We start from the raw sequence: 21,769 nt of genomic DNA, 5'->3' as shown, positions 1-21,769 counted from the left end.
GAGCCCATATTTGATTTTGATCAAGTACCAGTTTAGAATATGAAAGAAATTGAGACAAAAAGTAAGACATACCTAAGGATGCATGATTAGAAGAAGTGAAATGCGATGCATGTTGTCCTGGCAATTCAACATGAAAATCATAAAGGTGAGGTGGCAATTTTGTTTGACGTGTAGGACGTATGGATGCAAGTCGAAGAGGTTGAGCATTATCAAAAGATGCATTAGAAATATGGTCAGTGCTTGGAGGAGGTGGAGATATAGGGTGAACAACAATATTTGGTAAAGATTCAGATTCATCTTCAATAAGAGATAAAGGGATGGGTATATTTGTAGGTTGAGTTAAAGATAGAGCATCACGAAAAGGAAAATATTTTTCATAGAAAACTGTATCTCTAGAGATGAAAATTTTATGTGTGTAAGTCATACATCTTGTACCCTTTTTTACCATGTGGGTATCTAAGAAAAAGACATGTTGTAACTCGTTTACAAAATTTATCCTTCGAGCAAGGCAAAATCAAAGCATAACAAAGACATGTTGTAGTTCGTAAGGGCTACGTCCAGATAAAAGAGCAGTAGGGATGTAATTAATTAAGTAAACAACATTTAAAATACATTCACCCCAAAATGTAATGGGTAGATTTGCTTAAAAACGTAAATCTCTAGCAACTTCAAGTATATGTCAATGCTTACGTTCGACAACATCATTTTGTTGGGGTGTGGAAACAGAAGAAAATTGAGTTAAAATCCCATGTTGTTGACAATATAATTGAAGGTTATGATTTGTAAATTCAGTTCCATTATCACTACGAATGCATTTTATTGTTTTACCAAATTGTTTAATTACCATTGCCATAAAAGAAACTAACTCGGTATAAACTTCTAATTTAGATTATAATAAGTAGACCCAAGTAGTTCTGCTATAGTCTTCAACAATACTTAAAAAATAATGAACCCTTAATAAAGACGCAGTTGGATATGGTCAACAAACATCACAATGAATTAAATAAAAAATTTCATGTGTTTTACTTGAACTAATAGGAAAAAAAGATCGAGCTTGCTTGACTTAATGACAAGATTCACAACATTTATTTAAAAACTTAAAAGAAAATGGACCTAAATCTTTAAGAAGAGACATCCTATCAAAAAATAAATGCCCAAGACATTGATGCCACATGGTAACTGAAGAATCTTGGGTAGTGGCAGTTGTTGCTGTATAATTTTTGATTACTCAAAAATGATAAAGTCCATCTCGCATTTCACACATTCCAATTAGCTTCTTCGTGGGTAAGTCCTGTAAAACACAAAAGGAAGGAAAGAAATGAGTAACGCAATTAAGTCTTTGGTTAATTTGCTAATGGAAATGAGGTTACAAAAAAAAATAAAGGTATATAGAGAACATTTTTCAAAATAATGTGAGAATTAAAAGAGACAACTCCCTTTGACTTTGCTGGTACACACATTCCATTTGGTGTTTTTATTGGTAGCAAATGAGGAATGACTGTTTATGAAGAGAGACAATTTTTATGGTAGGTCATATGATCAGAGGCATCTAAATCCAATACTCATTCAGTGTTATCATTAGACAAAAAATTTGCCTTACTTGCAAAATTGGTTGTAGAGGGTTGACTCTTTTCAAGGTTAAGCATAGATATGAGTTGAGTGTATTGCTCATTTGCTAATCCAGTGGTTGGGACAGTACTGGTGTTGCCTTCATCTTTCTCCAAATGTTGTGCATTGTTGGATGCCTTTGGTTTAGATAACTTCTTGCCTTTCTCTCACCAGTTAGGATAGCCATGGAGCTCAAAACAAGTTTGGATGGCATTTGGAGAGATCTCAGCTGATTATGGATTTTCAATTGGTATTGGCCTTTGAGTTGCTGCTAAAGAAAGTTATTGCTTCAATGGATGGTAGTCTGGAATCCACTATTAATTGTTGACATTCATTCTAAGCCACCTGTGTATAAACACGAGACAATGAAGGCAATGGATCCACGTTCAAGATCTGTGAATGGACCGTTTTGTATTTTTCATTCAGTCCCATGATAAACTGATGCACTTTTTATTTTTCTTTCTCCATAGCTAATGCCTTTGCTGAACCGCATGTACAAGGTAGAATTTGTGAATAAGTATTAAGCTTATCCAAAATCCCTTTCAATTTGGTATAATAGGCAAAGACAATCATCCCTTATTGTAAGGTATTCATCATTTCAATTTTCAACTATGAATACAAGGAGCATTACCTTGAGAAAATTTCTCTTCTAAATCTTCCCATAATTCTTGTGCTGTTACAAAGAATGCTACATTATCATGTATTATAGGATGGAGATAATTAAATATCCAAGAAAGCACCATTGAATTGCATTTAATCCATGCAGATTCCTCTTATGCTCCAGATGATGAACTTGTAATGGTCCATCAACAATGCCATATTTACTTTTCGCTTGCAAAGCATTTATCATGGCACGACGCCATGTGGGGTAATTTTCTTCTTTTAGGAGACAAGTTACTAAAGATGTCCCTGGGTTGTCAGAAGCATGAAGGATATAGGGTGAAAATATTTCAAGGTTTGTTTGAGGGGTTTTTAAAGAAGAGTCTTCTGTCATGGTTAAAAGAAAGAGCTAGAATTCTAACCACACTCTGATACCATGCTAAAATATGAAGAAAGGGATGTATTTCTTATTTTTATTACAAAACAATGAGATGATTATATACAAGTAGGGCTCTAATTAGCTTGTAAATCAAAGAAAATAATATACATATTAAGGAAAAGACATACATTAAATATTCTTGAGATTATGGATCAATAGCAAAAGTATATGGTAACTAAATGTTTAGTGGTCTCTATTAATAATAATTAAGCTATTAAACATGTTGAGCACATCACACATTAATCATCTTCAGTATAAACCATAATTTGCATTGATTAAAGATGGTAACTATGCAACATCCATGATTTATGTCGAATGGTTTAAGGCGAATGGTAAATTGCATATGAACTCGTTGGGACATGCTCCTATACATCAAATTTAATATCCAATTTTGCAATATAGGAGGAAAAACATAGAAGTATGAGACGAACCTGTCGAAGTAGGCCAAGCTAAAGGAGGGAGAAACCTATGACCTCATGGTAGAGACCAATGCATAAGCAAAGCAATTGATGTTAGGATTTGTGCCTTGAGTGTTGTTAATTTTATCATTATCTACTTGTAATTTTTGAATTGAATAAATATATATTTCTACATGATCATTTAATTTTCTTTGTATAATTTTTCTTTAATGATTTTTTCATGTAAAACAAATTATATTAGCAAATATGGAATTATTGATTACCTAAAATTTAACCAATATTAAGTTGTATTACATGGTTGGATTGTGATGCAGAAAGTCAATTTATATTAGTAGGTAATCTAAATTGTTTGTAATTCACAAGGTCATATTGAGAAAATGACTCACGTTAAAACTACTATATCATCTATAAGTTTAAGTAAGGAGATAGTTGGTTTTGGTTATCAGAGTTCGATTGACTCTAAAAAATAAAGACATAGATGTAATTGTTTGAACTAACAATACATTGAACAAAATCCAAATTGAACTTACCCTAGACCTGTTTATTTGTTCACTTAAGACATTCATAGTGTGACTTAAATAATCTCGATTAAGTGAATGATCGTGTGTGTACACTACACCAAAATAGGGATATAGCGGCCCTTTTAGCGGCGTTTGGACAAAAAACGCCACTAACAATCGAGCATTAGCGGCATTTTACGAAAAACACCGTAAAATATCGAGAATTAGCGGCGCTACATAAAAAAACGCTGCTAAAACCAAGCATTAGCAGCGTTTTACAAAAAGCGCCGCAATAGAGTAACACAGAACGACGCCATTTTCATATATTTGGGAACATTAGTGGTGGTTTTTCCCAAGCGCCGCTAATACTCCATTCTTCAGCGGCGTTTTATAAAAAGCGCCACAATGGAGTAACACAGAACGACGCCGTTTTCATATATTTGGGAACATTAGTGGCGGTTTTGCCCAAGCGCCGCTAATACTCCGTTCTTCAGCGGCGTTTTACAAAAAGCGCCGCAATAGAGTAACACAGAACGACGCCGTTTTCATATATTTGGGAACACTAGTGGCGGTTTTGCCCAAACGTCGCTAATACTCCGTTCTTCAGCGGTGTTTGGCATTAAGCGTCGGTAAAGTACCGGTATTTTAGCCGCGTTTTTGCGTCTGCGCCGCTAATGGTCTTATCTTTAGCGACGTTTTTTATAAACCGCCGCTGATGCTCCGCTCTAAAGCGGCGTTGATGGAGAATCGCCGCTAATGTTCCGGTCTATAGCGGCGTTCCTGTAACAGCACCGGTAATTCTTGGGTGTATAGCGGCGTTTGTGTAAAAGCGCCGCTAATTAGAAAATTTAAATTATTATTTCATTCTTTTATATTATTATATTATTATAATAAGTTATATTATTATGTTTGAATTATATTATTATATTATAAGTTATATATTATGAAACATATATATATTAATATTGTGTTAGTTACGTACGTACATTTGTTTGTTAGCTTAAAAATAGAGCATATATTGGGATCTAAATTAAAGTTCTTATACATTATATTAATTTGAATAGTTTCAGTAAGTTATAAATTATAATGTTGGTTATATTTAAATTATACATACTGCATAAAATTGAAATAATTTTATAAATTCATATTAATGTATCAATTTAAAATAATGTCATAACAATTATCAAAATAAAAATTCTACTAAAAATCATTAAACTTATAAATAAAGACAAATAAAATAAATTAAAAAATTAGGGACACTTATACAGAAAACGCCGCTGTAGAACAAGATTTGTGGCGTTTATTGCAAAAACGCCGTAAAATGTGTAACCGAAACGACTTCATTTTTATACTGTTTATTGGTATTAGCGGCGTTTTTACTTTTTTGTAAAAACGCCGCAAATGAAAGTTATGTATTTTAGGGTTTTGGGATTAATATTTAAGTTTTGTTGTATACGGTTTGGGGTTTTAGGGTTCGATACATAATGTTTATTAATTTAGAATTACAATTTTATGTTTAGGGTTTTGGGTTTAGGTTTATGGCTTGAGGAACAGGGTTTAGGGTTTGAGTTTACATGTTAGTTTTAATGCGAGGTTTACAGCTTATAAGATATATTAATGATCAAATTTATTATTTTACGGCTTGATGTTTATGGTTTATGGTTTACCCTTATTGATTTGAATGTTACAATGCTTGGTTTTTGTGTTCGGATTTGCATGAAGAATATGAGGTAGCTAGGGTTTAGCCTTTAATTTTAATGTTTACGGGTTATAGGGATTAATAGCTTCGGGTTTTAGGGTACAAAAGCAAAAAAAAAATTAAAATTCTTTTTGGTTTTTACTTCTTATTATGTCACTAGTATATAGGATTATAAGAGACAGGGTTATATATAATATGCCACGATATATATCTATGCATATATGTTATATATTATACATATTGCATAAAATTGAAATAATTTTATAAATTCATATTGATGTATCAATTTAAAATAATGTCATAACAATTATCAAAATAAAAATCTACTAAAATCATTAGACTTATAAATAAAGACAACTAAAATAAATTGAAAAATTAGCGGCGTTTATACAGAAAACGCCGCTATAGAACAAGATTTGTAACCGAAATGACTTCGTTTTTATACTTTTTATTGGTATTAGCGGCGTTTTTTGTAAAAACACCGCAAATGAAAGTTATGTATTTTAGGGTATTGGGATTAATATTTAAGTTTTGTTGCATACGGTTTGGGGTTTTAGGGTTTGATACATAATGTTTATTAATTTAGGATTATAATTTTATGTTTAGGGTTTTAGGTTTAGGTTTATGGCTTGAGGAATGGGGTTTAGGTTTGAGTTTACATGTTAGTTTTAATGCGAGGTTTACGGCTTATAAGATGTAATGATCAAATTTACTGTTTTACGACTTGATGTTTATGGTTTATGGTTTACACTTATTGATTTGAATGTTACAATGCTTGGTTTTTGCGTTCGAATTTGCATGAAGAATACGAGTTAGCTAGGGTTTAGCCTTTAATTTTAATGTTTACGGGTTATAGGGATTAATAGCTTCGGGTTTTAGGGTACAAAAGCAAAAAAAAAAAATTCTTTCTGCTTTTTACTTCTTATTATGTCACTAGTATATAGGATTATAAGTGACAGGGTTATATATATAATATATGCCACGATATATATCTATGCATATATGTTATATATTATATATACTGCATAAAATTGAAATAATTTTATAAATGCATATTAATGTATAATTTAAAATAATGTCATAACAATTATAAAAAAAATCTATTAAAAATCATTAAACTTATAAATAAAGACAAATAAATAAATTGAAAAAATAGCGGCGCTTATACAGAAAACGCCGCTATAGAACAAGATTTGTGGCGTTTATTGCAAAAACGCCGCAAAATGTGTAACTGAAACGACTTCGTTTTTATACTGTTTATTGGTATTAGGGGCGTTTTTTGTAAAAATGCGCAAATGAAAGTTTTGTATTTTAGGGTATTGGGATTAATATTTATAAATTTTAATGTTGTTAATGTTTAAATTAATCATACTGTATAAAATTAAAATTTTTTTTATAAATTTTATCAATTAAAAAAAGTATTAAGTAAGAAACTTATTAAAAATAATAATTATAAATAAAAAGAAAAAATATATATTATAACAACTGAATTATTAGTGGCGTTTTTATGAAAAAAGCCGCAAATATATTTAATTGAAACGGCGTTGTTTAGTGACAGATCAGAAAAAAAAGGAAAGAAATAGGGAAAGAAAAAGAAAACAAACTTTTAATTCATTTAGAAACGAAAAACTAAAGTTTTATTTTGATTAGAATGAAATTAAATACTTAGGTTTTCAAAATTTGAGGGGCTGCTTGGCAATTAACCCTTCTTGCTGAAATTAAAAAGGGGAAAGGAAATGGAAAAGTGTTTAACATGACTTGAACATTGGAAGCAAAGGAAGGAATACAAATGCTTAACCATTTGGAAAATTAACCACCCTTGGCATGTTTCTACCACATTTTTATATGTATTCTAGTTAGATTTTGTTCCTTAGTTGCTAAAAAAATGAAGAAAATGGGAAGAGTGTGACTTAAACCTAAGACTTCTTAAGGATTACTTTAGCTACATAACCATCAAAACTAAGTCATTTCTTGGTGGTTTATTTATTCTAACCCTATACATTTTGGGGTGTTACATCTTTAATTCCACAAAGATGATTCACCTCATCGATTGATCCAAACAACTAATTTGACAGTTCATATATTTCAAGAGTCAACCATGTCAAGATTGTTACAAACTGTCGAACTAATAGGTGTTCAAAAATTCTTAACTCATTTCCTTGACGAGTTGGTGACTTGTCCCTGCCAAAATTTTAACTTCAATATTGTATTTGTATAATTTGCAAATATGTTTTTAGTTGCATGTAATATTAAAAAAAAAGCTTTTATCTTTTTAATTGGAATTATAATAAACCTTTACAACACATTTGCTTGGCATGAATAACCAAATTATTCTGGTTTGATTCGGTGATAAACAATGATTCAATAGTTTGATTCATCGAATCCTTTATTCAACAAAATCATCATTCATCTCTTATTCCACCTTCTCCTGTAATGGTCATTCCTCACTAGACCCAAAGAATAGGACATTACAACCTCCACCGAATAAAGAAAAAAACATAACTTCCCATTATTGCCCTTTACCACTCTCCCTCACCAAACATCTCAAGCCACCACACCTCAAGCCTTGTCTCCTCGTTCTCGTTTGGTTATTCTCATCCCACAACGATCATCGACAGATATCTCGACATTTGGTTATTCTCATCCCACAACGATCATCGACAGATATCTCGACATTGTAAAAAGCTTATCTAAAGTTGATACGAGTAAGGTTATTATTCCCATCAATCTCACTTTCATTGTGAGAATTTCATCTCTTTGCTTCTCTGCTTGTATTTCATTAGTAGGAAGCTGTGAAAAAAATGATTTTTCGAAAAAAATTTGGTCGATTGGTTGATTCGATTGTTTTAGGGCAATTTAGGGTTAGAAATCTAAGCTTGTTTTTTTCGAATTGCATTTCTATTTTTTTGCTTCTCTGCTTGTTTTTTGATTGGTTTTTATAGGAATTTTTTTTATTGCAAGGGATTTCAGGTTGCTTGTATCAATAGTATGAGATTTCAATTTCAGGTTGTTATTCATTGGATTTTGGCTCAGATAAATTCTCGGGTAAGAATTCGTGCCTTTGTTTCACAGTTTGACTCATTATTTCTCTTCTCCTAAAGATTCTTCTCATTTGAATTGTCATTATCGTTTTTAAACAACTTTTCATTTGGAATTATGGGTCAATCATAGGCTGGTTGACTGAATTGGTTTCTAAGTTGGGTTTTTGTTTTGTATTGTAAGCAATTGATACTTTTGGTATGTACATTGTTGGATACATATGTAAGGGGAAGTTAGGGAACTAGAATATATAATGATGATGGTTGACACACATGTATGTATAGAAACATAAGGAGTTAGGGTTTTTCTATTAATTGTCCTCCAAAATTTGTTGAAACTTGGTAATCTGCTCGTTAAGCATTTTAAGGACTATAGGGACTAAATCTTAATTATTTTAGCACCAAGCTTAAGTTGTTACCAAGTTATTCTAATTGTTTGGCTAATATATATTGTATTGCTTGCTTATTAATTGAATGGATCTGTCACTCAGAAAATATTTCTGTGTAGAGTTTGCTTTGAGGAACAAATCAGGGTAGTTCTGCTTCCTTGTAGACATCATGTTCTTTGCAAGTATTTGCATCTGCCCTTCTAATACTGACAATGTTATTTTCCATTTTGGTTGTTTTCTCAGTATTGGACTATTGTTTAATGCAAATATGTCTATGAAAGCTTTGGCTTAGGCATCATATATACTCATAAATATATTATTATGGTATTTACATGAGTTGTAGTGGCATAACATATTTTTGGCATATGGTGTGGAATATTTTCATTTCTTATCAAAGGATGTGGAACTTGTTTTCTTTAATTATTAATAATGTTGTTTCTTTCTCAACACTTGCTGTGAGAAGTGCAAAAGGTGTTCTGCCATGTTTCTATTGAAAAGCGACTGCCAGTTTCTAATGTCCAGTCTCAAATTACCTATAGAAAGTTGGTGTAATTTTTTTTCAAACCGTTTCGAATTTGCTTGTAATTTTAGATAAAGCAAGCATTGAGAAGCTGGCCATTTTGGTTACTCCAAACGTAATAGAGTTGTGTTTTGCCACTCAGGAGTTGTAAATGACTAGTTATTTTCTGAAATGAAATGAAATTATAGTGATTTTGACATGTTTTGTGATAAGTCATGGGTTCTGTTCCTTTTTTTGCCTATGAAATATAAATAAGAATGGTGAAGCGCTCTCTTATGCATGTGTATAGTTAGTCCCGGACTTCCAGGAATTATATGTTGCTTGGGTTGCATTGTTTTTTTCTTTAGATATGCATGGATGGAGATAAAGAGAGATCGGTGGATTAAATCTTTTGGTTTGTGATATGGAGGAGAAAATGTTGGGATAGCGTGATTTGGTTAAGGCCAAATGGAGAAATAATCAGAGTTATTGAGTGGAAGGAACCAAACGAATGCACATATAATGATGCAGTTGATGCTTTTTGTCTTGTAAAATGTTGGAGAGGAAGATGAAGATGAATTTAAGGAGAGAGAGCGGACCAACGAAGATATAAAAATAAAATCTTAATATAAAATATTTTAATATAATTTAATATAAAATATTATTTTCAAATTTCAGAATATATAAAAATAAAATCTTTTAATATAAAATTTTTTAATATAAAATATTATTCTTTAATACTAAATCGATGTGAAAAATATATTTAAATGTTAAATGACATATTTGTCATTCGAATATATATATTTTTACTATTAGATATCTATTTCTCTCAATCAAATGTATAAATATTATTATAATACTCATTTTATTCAATCCAACCAAATCACTGTTATACCTATTCAATTTCATTATAACATTATTTTATTCCACATAATATATACTCCGTTACAATCTTATTCCATCTCAGTGAATTAAATGTTCTATTAGTGTTTAATGAATAAATACCAAACAAGTAAACAAAAATTTTAAATAAAAATAAAAAGTAATTTATATAATCATATGCTTATAGCCAATTCTCCGAATAACCAAAATCAAATAATACAAGTGAGAAGGCATTCCAAACGAAAATGAGCAAAATTGCAGCTTTATAGATTATGATGGCCTTCTTACACAAATGAAACATGTACATAACCAAAAAAAAAAAAGTGCATAGAAAAATTCCATGAAAAACATGGAAACACCATAAGCACTAAAACAAGTAATCAGAATAAAAGATACAAGAAAATTGCCAACAAATATTGACACTGTCAACTATCTTGTACTATCAATTCAACAGAGAGCTTCAGCATTAAGATTAATTTGACTAATTTCCAGATTTCAAGCAAAGCAAAACCATTTTCTCTGCATTCAGATCGAAACAAAGGAAAGTTAGTAATGAGGTGAATTTTTGTAGAAATGAGATCCCAAATAATCTTTGAATTTATGGGTCTTAACCTTAATGCAATATTTATGTTTTCTTTTCTCCTTGCGCGCACCTTGTTTCTGTTGTGATTTTATACCTTCAGTGGCAACAACTGTGACATTCCCACCAGTTCTCTTCTCATCTCTAGCTATGTTAAAAATGGCAGTATATCCTTCAGCTGAGGCTGGATCATTTACATCCCATTCACCAAATTTTGGCAGTGCTTGTCCTTTACCATACTGCAAACATGGAAAAATCAACAAATTATTGAAGGGAAAAAATTGCGTTTTTCATGGGCTTTCTGGGTTTCATTTGCTTCTAGAAAACAATGCAATTGAAAAAAAAAACAAAACTATGCTTCTTTTCATAACTTTTTCTTTCAATATCTGAAAATGAGATTGAAGAAATCAACATAAAACAGAAAACCCAGAAAATTAAAGAAGATTCCTGAGAAAAAAAATAAAGGAGAGTGGAGAGAATCTTACGGATGACATGATTGAAGAGTAACAGGGGGAGTGTAAAGGAAATGAAAAAGATAGTTTTTTGTTAATGGATGAATTGATGAAGATGTGATGATTATTCAAAGGTGAGTGAATTTATATCATGGTGGGGGGTTTTGAGTTTAGAGGGGGGAAATCGAAAACACAAACGATGGGAATGATTTTCCACACGGATCAAACTCGTCTGAGACACGGGATCTTTCCATTTTATTTTAACTCTGCTTTTGAACAGAAAAGTGGGGTCTTGGGGTGGGTGGGAGACTCGACCACTCGGTATTAAACGGTGGCCTAAAGGGCTTTTAGGATTGAATACCCTTTATTTTAAACCCCTAATAAAAAACTACAAAAATAATTGACGATGTTCCCCTTCTTGTTATCATCAGGATTATACATTGTCGAAATGGCATCCAATTCCCACTCTTAGTGTGTGTTTAGATTCAAACGCAGCTGTAGTGGTAAAATGAGAATAAAAAATAATTATTAAAGACATTAGATTAGAACTGATATATAATATAATTTTTTAAAATTATTAAAATATGTGAATTTATAAATTCATTTAATAGAATATTAAAATGTATCTTCTAATATTTTAATGAATTATATAATCAATTTAGATTATTTATTAGATAAACGCACCGCCTATCCAAAGGGAGCCTATGCAGTTAACGCCAATAATGTCTTAATCGACTTGTTTATTTTAGATGGCTTTTAATCCCTTTTCTCAAAATTTCCTAAGATGCAAGTATAAATTGCTATATTTGCTATAGTTTATATGGGTATAAATTTCAAATTTATACACGAATTTTGATCCAATGTGCAATTTAATACATAAGCTTTGATTCAATATAATTAAATATATTTTTTATAATTTATAATGTATTTATTTTTTTAAATATAGTTTTGAATTTTTTAAATTTAAAATTTTAATTAATTATTGGTATTATATCCACGTACATGCCCCATCAACAAAAGTAAATTTTTCTATCAATTTTGAGATTTTACCAAATAATGCAAGTTTAAGGGAGTAAAAATGAAAAATAGAAATTTTCTTTTAAATAGCCATTGTGCCTTTAAATAATAAAGCAAACTTTCAAATCAGACATCAGCCTGAGCGCCGATTGACCCAAATTCTTTTCCACAAATTTTTGATCTGTTTCATTTGCGGCCCAAAGCAGATAAAAGACGCAGCAAAACCAGAAATAACTGTTTTCCAGTACCATTTTTAATCTCAACATGAAAATTAAAAAAGAAAAAGAAAGTAAGAACATAGAATATATATGTGTATATAAATCAGTCATCGGCAACCCAACTCAACTCTTCCTTCAGCACGGATGCTTGTGTTGGTAAAAAGCTTCTGAAGATCAATGTAACCGATGATGGTATCTTCGAAAACTGCATCTTCAAGCTGCGCATTGTCGAATGTTGAACCAGATAACACTGTGTTCTTGAATATAGCTCCTTGCAGATTCGCTTTTCCGAAATTAACTCAATCCAAAACCGCATTCGAGAAGTCTGTACCTGTGTTCATTATATTTTGGATCATTTCCCATTTTTATGCTAAACTTATTCACCATGATTTCCAATACTCAACTTGGATGTGTGTTGAATACACACATGTACTCGGTACGTGTATGCTTAATTTTTTCTAAATGTTTTCATGTATTTTGAGGATCATACTCATATATCTGTATCTAAATATATACGAGTAATTGTGCCAAGTTTATCAAATAGATAATTTGCACAAAATTATAATTGTCTCAAAAACACTGAGTTACGAAAAGATGTATGATTGTAGAAAATGCAAAACATAAAGAAGATTTACCTTTGAAGCTAGCTCCAACAACATAAGCCTTTGACATCATAGCTTCAGACATGTCTGCACCATCAAACTTAGCATCCGACATAAGTGCAGCCGCAACAGATTTCCCCTTCAGGTTCGATTTCTCGTTAGTGTAATCGCAGAAGCGTAGATCGAGCGGCTTATTGTACACACCATTTGCCTGACATATGGTGTTACCAACGAATGCACGCTCGCATCGGTTCGGCTCCGTTGACAACGGAGGAAGCCTCTGCATGACAATGCTTTAGTAATTAGACATTTTTAGTAGCCTTTTGACAGTGTTAATTTGAATCGTCAGATGGATATAGGAACATTTATTCCCCAATCCCAATAGTCATCCTTACCCGAGCAAGCCAGTTACTAAATGACCTAAGGTAACTTGGATAGACAGTTTGATTGAATTAACTAGGCTAATTTACGTATGAATTCCATTATTTCTTCTTTCAGGCTAAGATACAAACAGCTACCGTGCAACAATTTATGTGTTCCTGGCAATTCTTAACCCAGAGGAGTGGTGAAGGTTTTCAACCTGATTGGCAGCAATTACAGGCGAGGCAGTGGCAACGGTGCATACAGCAAGAAGGCCACAAGCTACAGTCCTCAGTGGAGACGAGCTTTCCTCGGATTTGGGAACACGTTTGCTAGCTGCTTCGATGGAAGAAAACATATCAGCGGTAGTAATTAAAGAGAAAACACAAAGCTAAACATGGCTTCCCCCATTAAAGTTCCAGACAATAACTCAACAACATAAACCCCAAAACATGACTTGAACTGAAGACATCACGGCAATTGAGATTTACCCACATAATGGGAATTACTTTCAAGCTTGAATCCATATTCCAAACATTCAAAAAGAGGAAAAAAGGAAAAAGAATTTGGAAGCAGTTTAAGAAATAAAGAAAGAAAAAAAAAAGCAAGGGCCATACCAGAAGAAGAACAGGTGACTCTGAGAGGTACATGGGTTGATGAAGAGGACAACCATGGCGTTTTGTTGATAATTCTGGAGAGCATAAAGAGTTATGGGAGAGTGGAGTTGAAAGGGTCACCATTTTTGAGGGCATATATTTTTTTTGTCTCTTTGATCTTCATTTTGAGAGCTTATCCATTGACATGGTTCTAGTTGCAGCAGGGTATTTTTGTCGGTTAAAAATACCAACAGTTCAGTTGATTTCAATTGCAGCTAAAATCTCCAGTTAATTTTCAGCTGAGGAGTGTGGTGGAGATGCAATCTCACTGCACTGATTTGCTGAACCAAACAGCATAACAGTGAGATTGGTACCATTTCCTCCCCCCAACTGCACCTCACTGGCTTTTACAGCCAAACCAAAGGAAGCCTTAATGGCCAAAGATCCCACACATACGTTTGTTCAAGCGTCGATGCATGAAGATCCGAATAATGTACACGATAACTTTTATTATGTGTTGGGTGCTATATAGAAACTATATTTATTGATATCATTATTTTCTTTTTAAAAGAAATGATTGATTAGATGTATGGGATATTTATTTAATTTTTTAATTTTTTTCGATATAATTCTAATTATTCTATTTTTCTTAAGAATGCTTGGTATGAGATTTTCCCACTAATTTCATAACATCTTTACCATAGATTTTTTTCTTTTTAGGAACCTTCACATAGATTTATTTGTCATTTTTACTTCCTCTACTCTAAGGACTTGACATAAGCACAGGTTCACTTTGTTTAGAGGCACTTAGTGTGGAATTGGACTGTCCATGATTACTCTAAATACAACTTATCACGAGATCTTATATTTTTCTTAAAAGATATGTTATATCAAAAAACTTTTCTTAATATTAATGCTTCCTACCTACTTATTTAAATTACTTGGTCTGATTTTTTTTTAAATCACTTAGACATAAGTTACTGACTTTTGGACTAACTGTTAGTTACTTCAGTTAGCAGTTAAGTGTAGTTTTGAGTGTTAGTTTGTTATAGATTAGTTATGTTGTTATGAGTTAGTTGCTTATGCTGTATAAATAAGCAATCTCATGCCTTGATAACTCATTTAATTAGAATTCAAGAATTTTCTGTATTTATATTACACAGACGTGTCGTTAGGCCGTGTAATTCTCTGTGTCTGTGTGGGTTAAAAGAAAATTAAAAAAAAATAGCTCTAGTTTTCACATGGCCTGTGACACACCCGTGCCTCCAAGCCATGTGGATCACCCCAGATCGTGTGACCCCTTTTTTTTTGAATTTCTTTTCTTTTTGAATTTTTTGAATTTTTTCAACTTTTTTTAGAATAATCATGAAATTAAAATGAATAAATAAGTAAAATAAAAATACTCGGTTTGCCTCCCAATAAATGCTTATTCAAAGTCCAAGCTCGATTTCCCTTTTCAAGCTAACAGTTAAAGCGGATCTTGGAGCCGAAGCTCCTTTCTCTCGTTGTCAATATTACCACCAAAATAAAGTTTGAGACGAAAATTGTTTACCTTAAACGTGTCATAATCAGGGTGTGTTACCTCAATGGTTCCGTATGGAAATACATTTTGTACCACAAATGGGCTAGACCCTCTTGACTTAAGCTCCAAAGGGAACATTCGTGGATTTGATTTGTCTAGCAGCACTTTGTCCCCAACTTTAAATTGGTTCGTTCTCTTTACATGCACACTATGACGTTGCTTAGTTATTTCTTTGTCCGTTCTTAGGTTCTCATCAGCCTTTGTTCGCCATTCATCTAATTCATCGAGTTGTAGCACTTGCTCTCCATCGTCCCTTGATTTTTATCACCTTGAGACGAATACTATTTGAACACATATTCATTAGTAAATTCTTGCAAAGAATGTTATGCCACATGATTACTATCATTGACAGAATAACGAGTATCATCTCGCTCACTAGGAACTTTAACAAAATCACATGCTTGAAGAGTAACTTTTTCATCACCTACACTAAGTACAAGCTCACCATTACCCACATCAATAACAGTTCTAGTAGTGACTGTAATGCCCTAATTTATTTAATCCTGTTGTTACGAATTCTGTCATAACTTTAATGGTTAAGTGATTTGGGCGTGTGTTTGAGATATTGGGTTCAAGCCCCACTTTTGAATTTTTTTTTTGTTTCTAGCTTTATCCATAGCTGCTTGACTTAAGTTATATTTTTGGTCAACTCATATTAGAATTAGCCTGTTGATTCAAGTGGTAAAGTGTTGGCTTGTCTTGAGATCTTATGATTGAGTCTGAGCGAAGTGTCAATATTTTAACTTTTGTTGGTGGAATTGATGGATAGTAGAATTTGGGTGTGTTTGAGTTAAATAAGAAGTTTGATAAGTTTTCAAAATAGGGTGGTTATTATCTTTTATTTATTTTTATCCTAATTTATTTGTTTAATTTTGGTTTCAAATTCAAAAGAGTGGGGTGGTTAGGCACGTTTCCTCTCTTTCCATGTTTCACTCAACTTTTATTTTATTTGATTTTATCATTAATTAATTCTTTTCTTTTCTTTCTTTCAAGCCTGCTAAACATCTTTCATCCATCCAATTTCTATGTTCTTTTTCTTTAATTCTATTTACCTTCCTTGTTAAGTTCTTGTGCGTGGTTACTCGATGTTTTTTCTTTTTGCGTTCGATAAATTGCTTGGAGCTGTAATTTTCGATCTATTGACTGCAAGTTGTGGTGGGTAAGCTTTCTTTTTGTTCGTTCTTACAAGGTTGTGGGTTGCAAATATTTTTAGATGATGCGGTTATGAAGTGTTTTGGGGTTCGTATTAATTTCGGTATGTTCTTAGGGGAAGATCAAGAGGCGATCGGTGCTCTTCTAGTGATTTAAGTGGCGTGTGGTTGCGGTTTTTTGGCAGTAAGTGTACGTGTGCATTGTTCGGGTTTGAGAGGCTAAGCTCACGATCAATTTGTGTTTGAGTTGTAAATCAATTACTAAATTAACCATTGGGATACTGTTTTTAGGTACTGGAAATCATGTGTCATGTGGTTGCGTTCGTGTCAAAATCGAGCTACTGTTTTAAATAGGTTTTTTATTGTAGAAGTACGTTTTTTTGGAACTGCTATTTAAAAAAAAGTTATTCAATGCTAAATGTCAAAGACATCTATTTTTAAAATAAAATGATCGGTCTTTTAATGTCATTATTTATCTATTCCTATAGATTTTATAAATTATAATTGTACAAGCCCAATTTTTAGCCCAAAACCCAATTAACCCTAAACTAAACAAAAACAATTATAACCCAGCAAACCTCAGCCCAATAACCTACCCAAACCCCAATAGCCCAATAACAAACCCAAAAATAAACCCAATAGCCTAACCCAATTACAAACCAAAGCCCAAAGCAGCAACCCAATACCCATTTTCAAAAAAAAAACGAAAGAAAACCCTAGCCCCCTAACCCTAGCCGCCGCACCTAGCCCACTTGCCCTGCCACCGCCGCCTCTGACCAGCACCGCCACGGTCACGTCGCCTCACCCACTTGCACCTGCAACACCTGCAAAACAAAGACCAAACACGCAACAACCAGGGTAAAAAGAAGAAACAACAGAGAAATGAAAAAAAGAGAAGAAAACGATTGTAATACTCGGCTATAAAGGCCATTTTTTCGATTTCTTTAGTCTTCTCTCCCTTTATATGAATACTAAGAAATAAAAAGAAAACCAATGTGATTTCCTGGTATTTAGATTTCAATCTTTCGTTTTTTCTTATTTTTTTATCGTTATTTTTATTTAATATTTAACGAAAATAGAAAAACAAAGAAAACGAGAAGAAACCTTACCTGCACCCTTGATTACGGTGACCGCACGGCGGCTTGCCATTGAGGTCGGCGCCGGAGTTCAGGGGGGGCTGAAACGAAAGAGTGAAGGCTCTCTGTTCTCTGTCTTTTATTTATTTATTTTTGGGGGCTGCTAAAGATGAAACTAGGTTTTTTTAGGGGATTTTAAGGCTCCATTAAAAGACGCCGTTTAAGCCCCATGACCTGCGCGTGATCCGACCCGACCCAGGGGGGATCCGCGTGTTTTCGTGATACGGGATATTTCGCGTGTGGTCCTTCCCCTTTTGCACCTGAGTGCAATTTGGTCCCATTTGTTTTTCTAATTTGGCCTCCTGGTTTTTCGCATGTTTCATTTTAGTCCACATTGAAACACTGCGTGCTGGGGAGGGGAATATTTCCTGATCAATCCCTCCCCCTTTTCAGTGTGTACCATTTTGGTCCCGAGCCACCCTTTTGTTTATTTACGGATTTTAACCCTGAGTTTTGTTTTAGTTTTCGATTTAGTCCTGTTCATTATTTTGTTTACTTACTTGTTAAAATTATTAAGTTTTATTAGCATTTTCAAGCTTTAAAATTTGCTATATCACATACGAATATACATACATGCACATATTTCCATAAAGCATTTGTATACGTGTATATGCTTGTATATGTTTTTCATATTTTATATCTTATACATCTATATATCTATATCCATGTCCCATTTCCATGAGTATATACATTTATATATATATTAAAATATATATTCTCTTGTGGATATTTTTTTTTGTTTTATAATTCATATACTTATATATTTGCATGTTATATTTTTATATACATATATATATATCTACGCGCATATTTATATAGTTTGTAACTTATGTATGTATATTCATATATATATGTCTATACGTATACTTATTTTCTTTTTAAAAAATACACGTGTCTAAAAATGTACTTTTATGTCTTTTATAATTTATATGTATATACATACATGTGTACATCCATACATTTCTTGCATTTTTTATAATTTCATTTGTTTGATTCATTTATTTATTTACTTATTTATTTATCTATTATATTCATTTTTACTTAAATTCCTAAAACGGAAAATTTCAAAATAAAAATAACACTCGATATTTGAGATCTTCGAGAGAATCGAGCCCTAACATATTGGGTTCCGATTTTCTTTGTTGAATCAAAATAATCGAAATTACTCTTTTATAAAAAACATAAATAAAAAGCTCATCATCGAGAATTCAATACGTCGTGTCCTAATGCATTGGATGTGACACGTTGATTTCTTAAGATGAAGATTTTTTTTAAAAAATAAATACAATATTCAATGTTTAATATTTTGAGAAATTGTGCCCTAACGTGTTGGGTTGCAATTTTTTCATTTGATTTAAACAATTGAATATTCTTTTAAACTTTATTACGTGAATATTTTCAAACTAAAGTTTCAAACGATATCGGGAATTAAAAAAGGATCGTGTCCTAATTTACTGGCCGTGATCCCTTTTTTAATCCAAGATAGTTAAATATCTTTTGAACAAGCATTTTCATTCACGTATCGGGAATTCGAGACATTGTGTCCTAACTTACTGGATATGATTCTCTTTCTCGAATAACGCGAAACATGCCCTTTTCCTGAAAATTTTTAACGTTTTAATACAAGGATCGTATTTTTAAAATTCTTCAAGATTCTAAATTTTCGACATTAAGACATTAAGTAATCAACTAGGTACCAATTTTGGGCGTATCGAGGGTGCTAATCCTTCCTCGTGCGTAACTGACTCCCGAACCCGTTTTTCTAAATTTCGTGGATGAAACTTGTTGTTTTAATAAAATCAAACCGTTTATTAAAAACAACTCATTTTCGAGGTGATCCAATCACACCTCATAAAAAAGGGATTGGTGGCGACTCCCGTTTCATTTTTCAAAACCCAAGTCGACCCCGTTTTTCATCCAAAAAATGGTGTCAACAGCTTGGCGACTCCACTAGGGACCTTTTCAAAATAAGTGAGTCGAGCCATGAGTTGATTATTTTTTGTTTTTTTGTCGAAAATTGAAAATTTGGTTTAAATTTACGATCCTTTCATTTCATAGCATTCTTCATTATAATTTTCATCATTGTGGTTTATAATTGCATTGCATGACCTTTGGTCACACCTTTTTAAGTGGGAGTGAGAAGCTACTCCTTTGTGAGGTTTTCACCTCCGTGCAGGATAGTGGATCGCTTTCGGGATACATCCGTACCTATGTCTTCGTGAGATTTTCATCTCCGTGCAGCCATAGGGAAATGTATTCCCCTGAACCAAACTTGGTCCGTATGAGCCTATAATGGGTGAGGATCGAGGAATCTGCTGGTTCGGGTACCCTTACTTTAGAACTAAACCTCATGTAGTGGACTTAGGAACTTAACCTAGATAGAGCCACTCCAAACCCCTAGTAGTCACCCGATTAGATACTTTCTGTTTTTCTTGTTTGTTTTTGTACCAACCCTTTTTATTGTGCTTTGATTATGATTGCATCGCATCTGCATCTTAGGAAAGAGATATTGATTTAAGTCCGATTACTAAATTAGAAAGCTTGTCATGGAATACGGATTCCTTGATAAAGTGGAAAACAATACGACTTCCCAAATATATTCCGAGAAACACAAGAAGGGCGATGAAAGAGTTCGTGATCTTTACTTCATGGCCTAAGGGTTCGAGACGATTGTCCAAAAGCCTTCGACAAGTTGATGAGCCTTATGAAGATGGGCAGATGATGGATCGCGACCAAGATCAAGAAAATGAGCTAGCAATGGCATCTATTGGCGAGATTACCTCAAACATGCGGATGAAGAAAAAGACCGATGTTGTTTCTTAGAATATGAGGGTGAGGTCGTACATGTATCTGTTTTATGTAAGGGAATTTGCTTTCTAGAAAAGTTTCCTAAATGTAATTGAATTAGAATCAACGTCTCTTTAGGCATTCCTTTCATGCATTTGTATTACATTGCATCATATGCATTAGATTTTCACGAAGTGGCCCTAATTAGGTAAAATTATTTCAGAAAAGTCTGGAAAACCAACATTTTTGCAGTACCCGAATAGAAACTAAGGAATGGACCAAAGGTTGGAGAGATTAGAGCGAATGCAGATACAAATACTAGAGCAATTGGCAAAATTTCAACAAGATGTGAAGGATCAGATGCTAGAAGTCTAGAGAAACCTGATGAGCCAGTTAACCCAGTTGTTGGATATGAGGTTGGAGAAAGGAAAAAACCCAGTGGTCTACTTTGGGAATGATAATGAAGGTCCTGCATATCTTCCAGACTTTACTCCAACCAACATCCAAGCACAACCAAACACATATCCAGAAAGGGTAACTGTCAACATCCAGACCAATACCTCGACACCGGTGAATTTCGCGACAGGTTCAGGTTCCAATCTGAGGGGCAATGTAACTAATTCTGCTGTCCTTGATGATCTAGCGGGAACAAAACAGGCAAGGGTAGAGTTTTCAAAACAATTCGAAGATCATTACAAACGGAAAGGGCAAGAATAGAACTCCCAAAACAATACTTCAAAGGTCTTGAGGAAGAGGAAAAATGAGGTGAGCAATGCGGGTAGGCATAATGAGGGTTATTCAAAGCTAATTACCGCAGGTCAACAAAGGTCGGTTGTTACTGGCCATCAGATATCCCCAAGACATGAATCTGGCACTAAGCAAAGCATTAAGAAGTCGCAATTTACACCAATCCCAATGTCGTACCAGGAGCTGTATCAGAGTTTATTTGACGCACGTGTTGTCTCCCCTTTCTACTTGAAGCCTTTACAACCCCCGTATCCCAAATGGTATGACATAAATGCGCAATGTGACTATCATGCGGGAATTACAGGGCCTTTTATAGAAAACTGCACTGCCTTTAAAAAGCTGGTCGAAAGGTTTATCAATATGGGCATCATCAAATTTGAGGATTCACTCAGTACAGAAAACCTGCTACTCAATCATACGGATAATGAAAGGAATGCGATGAATGAAGAGATGTTGGGAAACGTTCAC

The 21,769-nt window shown here is 33.2% G+C and overlaps 2 protein-coding genes and 2 long non-coding RNA genes across 8 annotated transcripts; 2 read left to right on the top strand and 2 right to left on the bottom strand.

The window, feature by feature from the left end:
- The first annotated feature begins 7,277 nt into the window (after nucleotides 1-7,277).
- On the top strand, nucleotides 7,278-9,411 carry LOC107909747 (uncharacterized). 4 transcript variants are annotated; one of them, XR_001687340.2, is made up of 2 exons: nucleotides 7,278-7,970; nucleotides 8,272-9,411. It is a non-coding gene; the product is annotated as an uncharacterized lncRNA (long non-coding RNA). The 4 variants fall into 4 exon arrangements; XR_001687341.2 differs by having other exon boundaries at nucleotides 8,236-9,411; XR_001687344.2 differs by having other exon boundaries at nucleotides 7,278-7,975.
- Nucleotides 9,412-10,319: 908 nt separating this feature from the next.
- On the bottom strand, nucleotides 10,320-11,443 carry LOC107909748 (protein NOI4). The gene is made up of 3 exons (XM_016837386.2): nucleotides 11,139-11,443; nucleotides 10,686-10,892; nucleotides 10,320-10,592 (listed from the first exon to the last, which is right to left on the bottom strand). The coding sequence occupies exons 1-3, from the start codon at nucleotides 11,145-11,147 to the stop codon at nucleotides 10,569-10,571; spliced, it is 240 nt and encodes a 79-aa protein (XP_016692875.1). The 5' UTR covers nucleotides 11,148-11,443; the 3' UTR covers nucleotides 10,320-10,568.
- An 841-nt stretch (nucleotides 11,444-12,284) lies between these two features.
- Nucleotides 12,285-14,412, bottom strand: LOC107909749 (thylakoid lumenal 17.4 kDa protein, chloroplastic). Of its 2 annotated transcripts, none has more exons than XM_041088886.1 (4): nucleotides 13,920-14,412; nucleotides 13,523-13,638; nucleotides 12,976-13,222; nucleotides 12,285-12,671 (listed from the first exon to the last, which is right to left on the bottom strand). In XM_041088886.1, exons 1-4 carry the CDS (start codon nucleotides 14,002-14,004, stop codon nucleotides 12,640-12,642), a joined length of 480 nt encoding a protein of 159 aa, XP_040944820.1. In that variant the 5' UTR covers nucleotides 14,005-14,412; the 3' UTR covers nucleotides 12,285-12,639. The 2 variants fall into 2 exon arrangements, with proteins under 2 accessions (XP_040944820.1, XP_040944821.1); XM_041088887.1 differs by having other exon boundaries at nucleotides 12,285-12,665.
- LOC121214738 (uncharacterized) lies at nucleotides 13,229-13,639 on the top strand. Its single transcript, XR_005910461.1, has 2 exons — nucleotides 13,229-13,367; nucleotides 13,441-13,639. It is a non-coding gene; the product is annotated as an uncharacterized lncRNA (long non-coding RNA).
- Nucleotides 14,413-21,769: the final 7,357 nt, after the last annotated feature.

The sequence above is a fragment of the Gossypium hirsutum genome, chromosome D02, assembly GCF_007990345.1.
Source record: "Gossypium hirsutum isolate 1008001.06 chromosome D02, Gossypium_hirsutum_v2.1, whole genome shotgun sequence".
Taxonomy (NCBI): domain Eukaryota; kingdom Viridiplantae; phylum Streptophyta; class Magnoliopsida; order Malvales; family Malvaceae; genus Gossypium; species Gossypium hirsutum.
This window is presented reverse-complemented; position numbering and strand designations above follow the sequence as displayed.

Excerpts from the sequence above, each read along its gene's own strand:
- LOC107909749 (XM_041088886.1), bottom strand. The coding sequence starts at position 14,004 with ATGCTCTCCAGAATTATCAACAAAACGCCATGGTTGTCCTCTTCATCA. Across the intron at positions 13,639-13,919 it reads AGTCACCTGTTCTTCTTCTG|CTAGCAAACGTGTTCCCAAA; the intron begins GTATGGCCCTTG and ends CCATCGAAGCAG. Across the intron at positions 12,672-12,975 it reads TGTTGGAGCTAGCTTCAAAG|GTACAGACTTCTCGAATGCG; the intron begins GTAAATCTTCTT and ends TAATGAACACAG.
- LOC107909748 (XM_016837386.2), bottom strand. Across the intron at positions 10,593-10,685 it reads AACATAAATATTGCATTAAG|AGAAAATGGTTTTGCTTTGC; the intron begins GTTAAGACCCAT and ends ATCTGAATGCAG.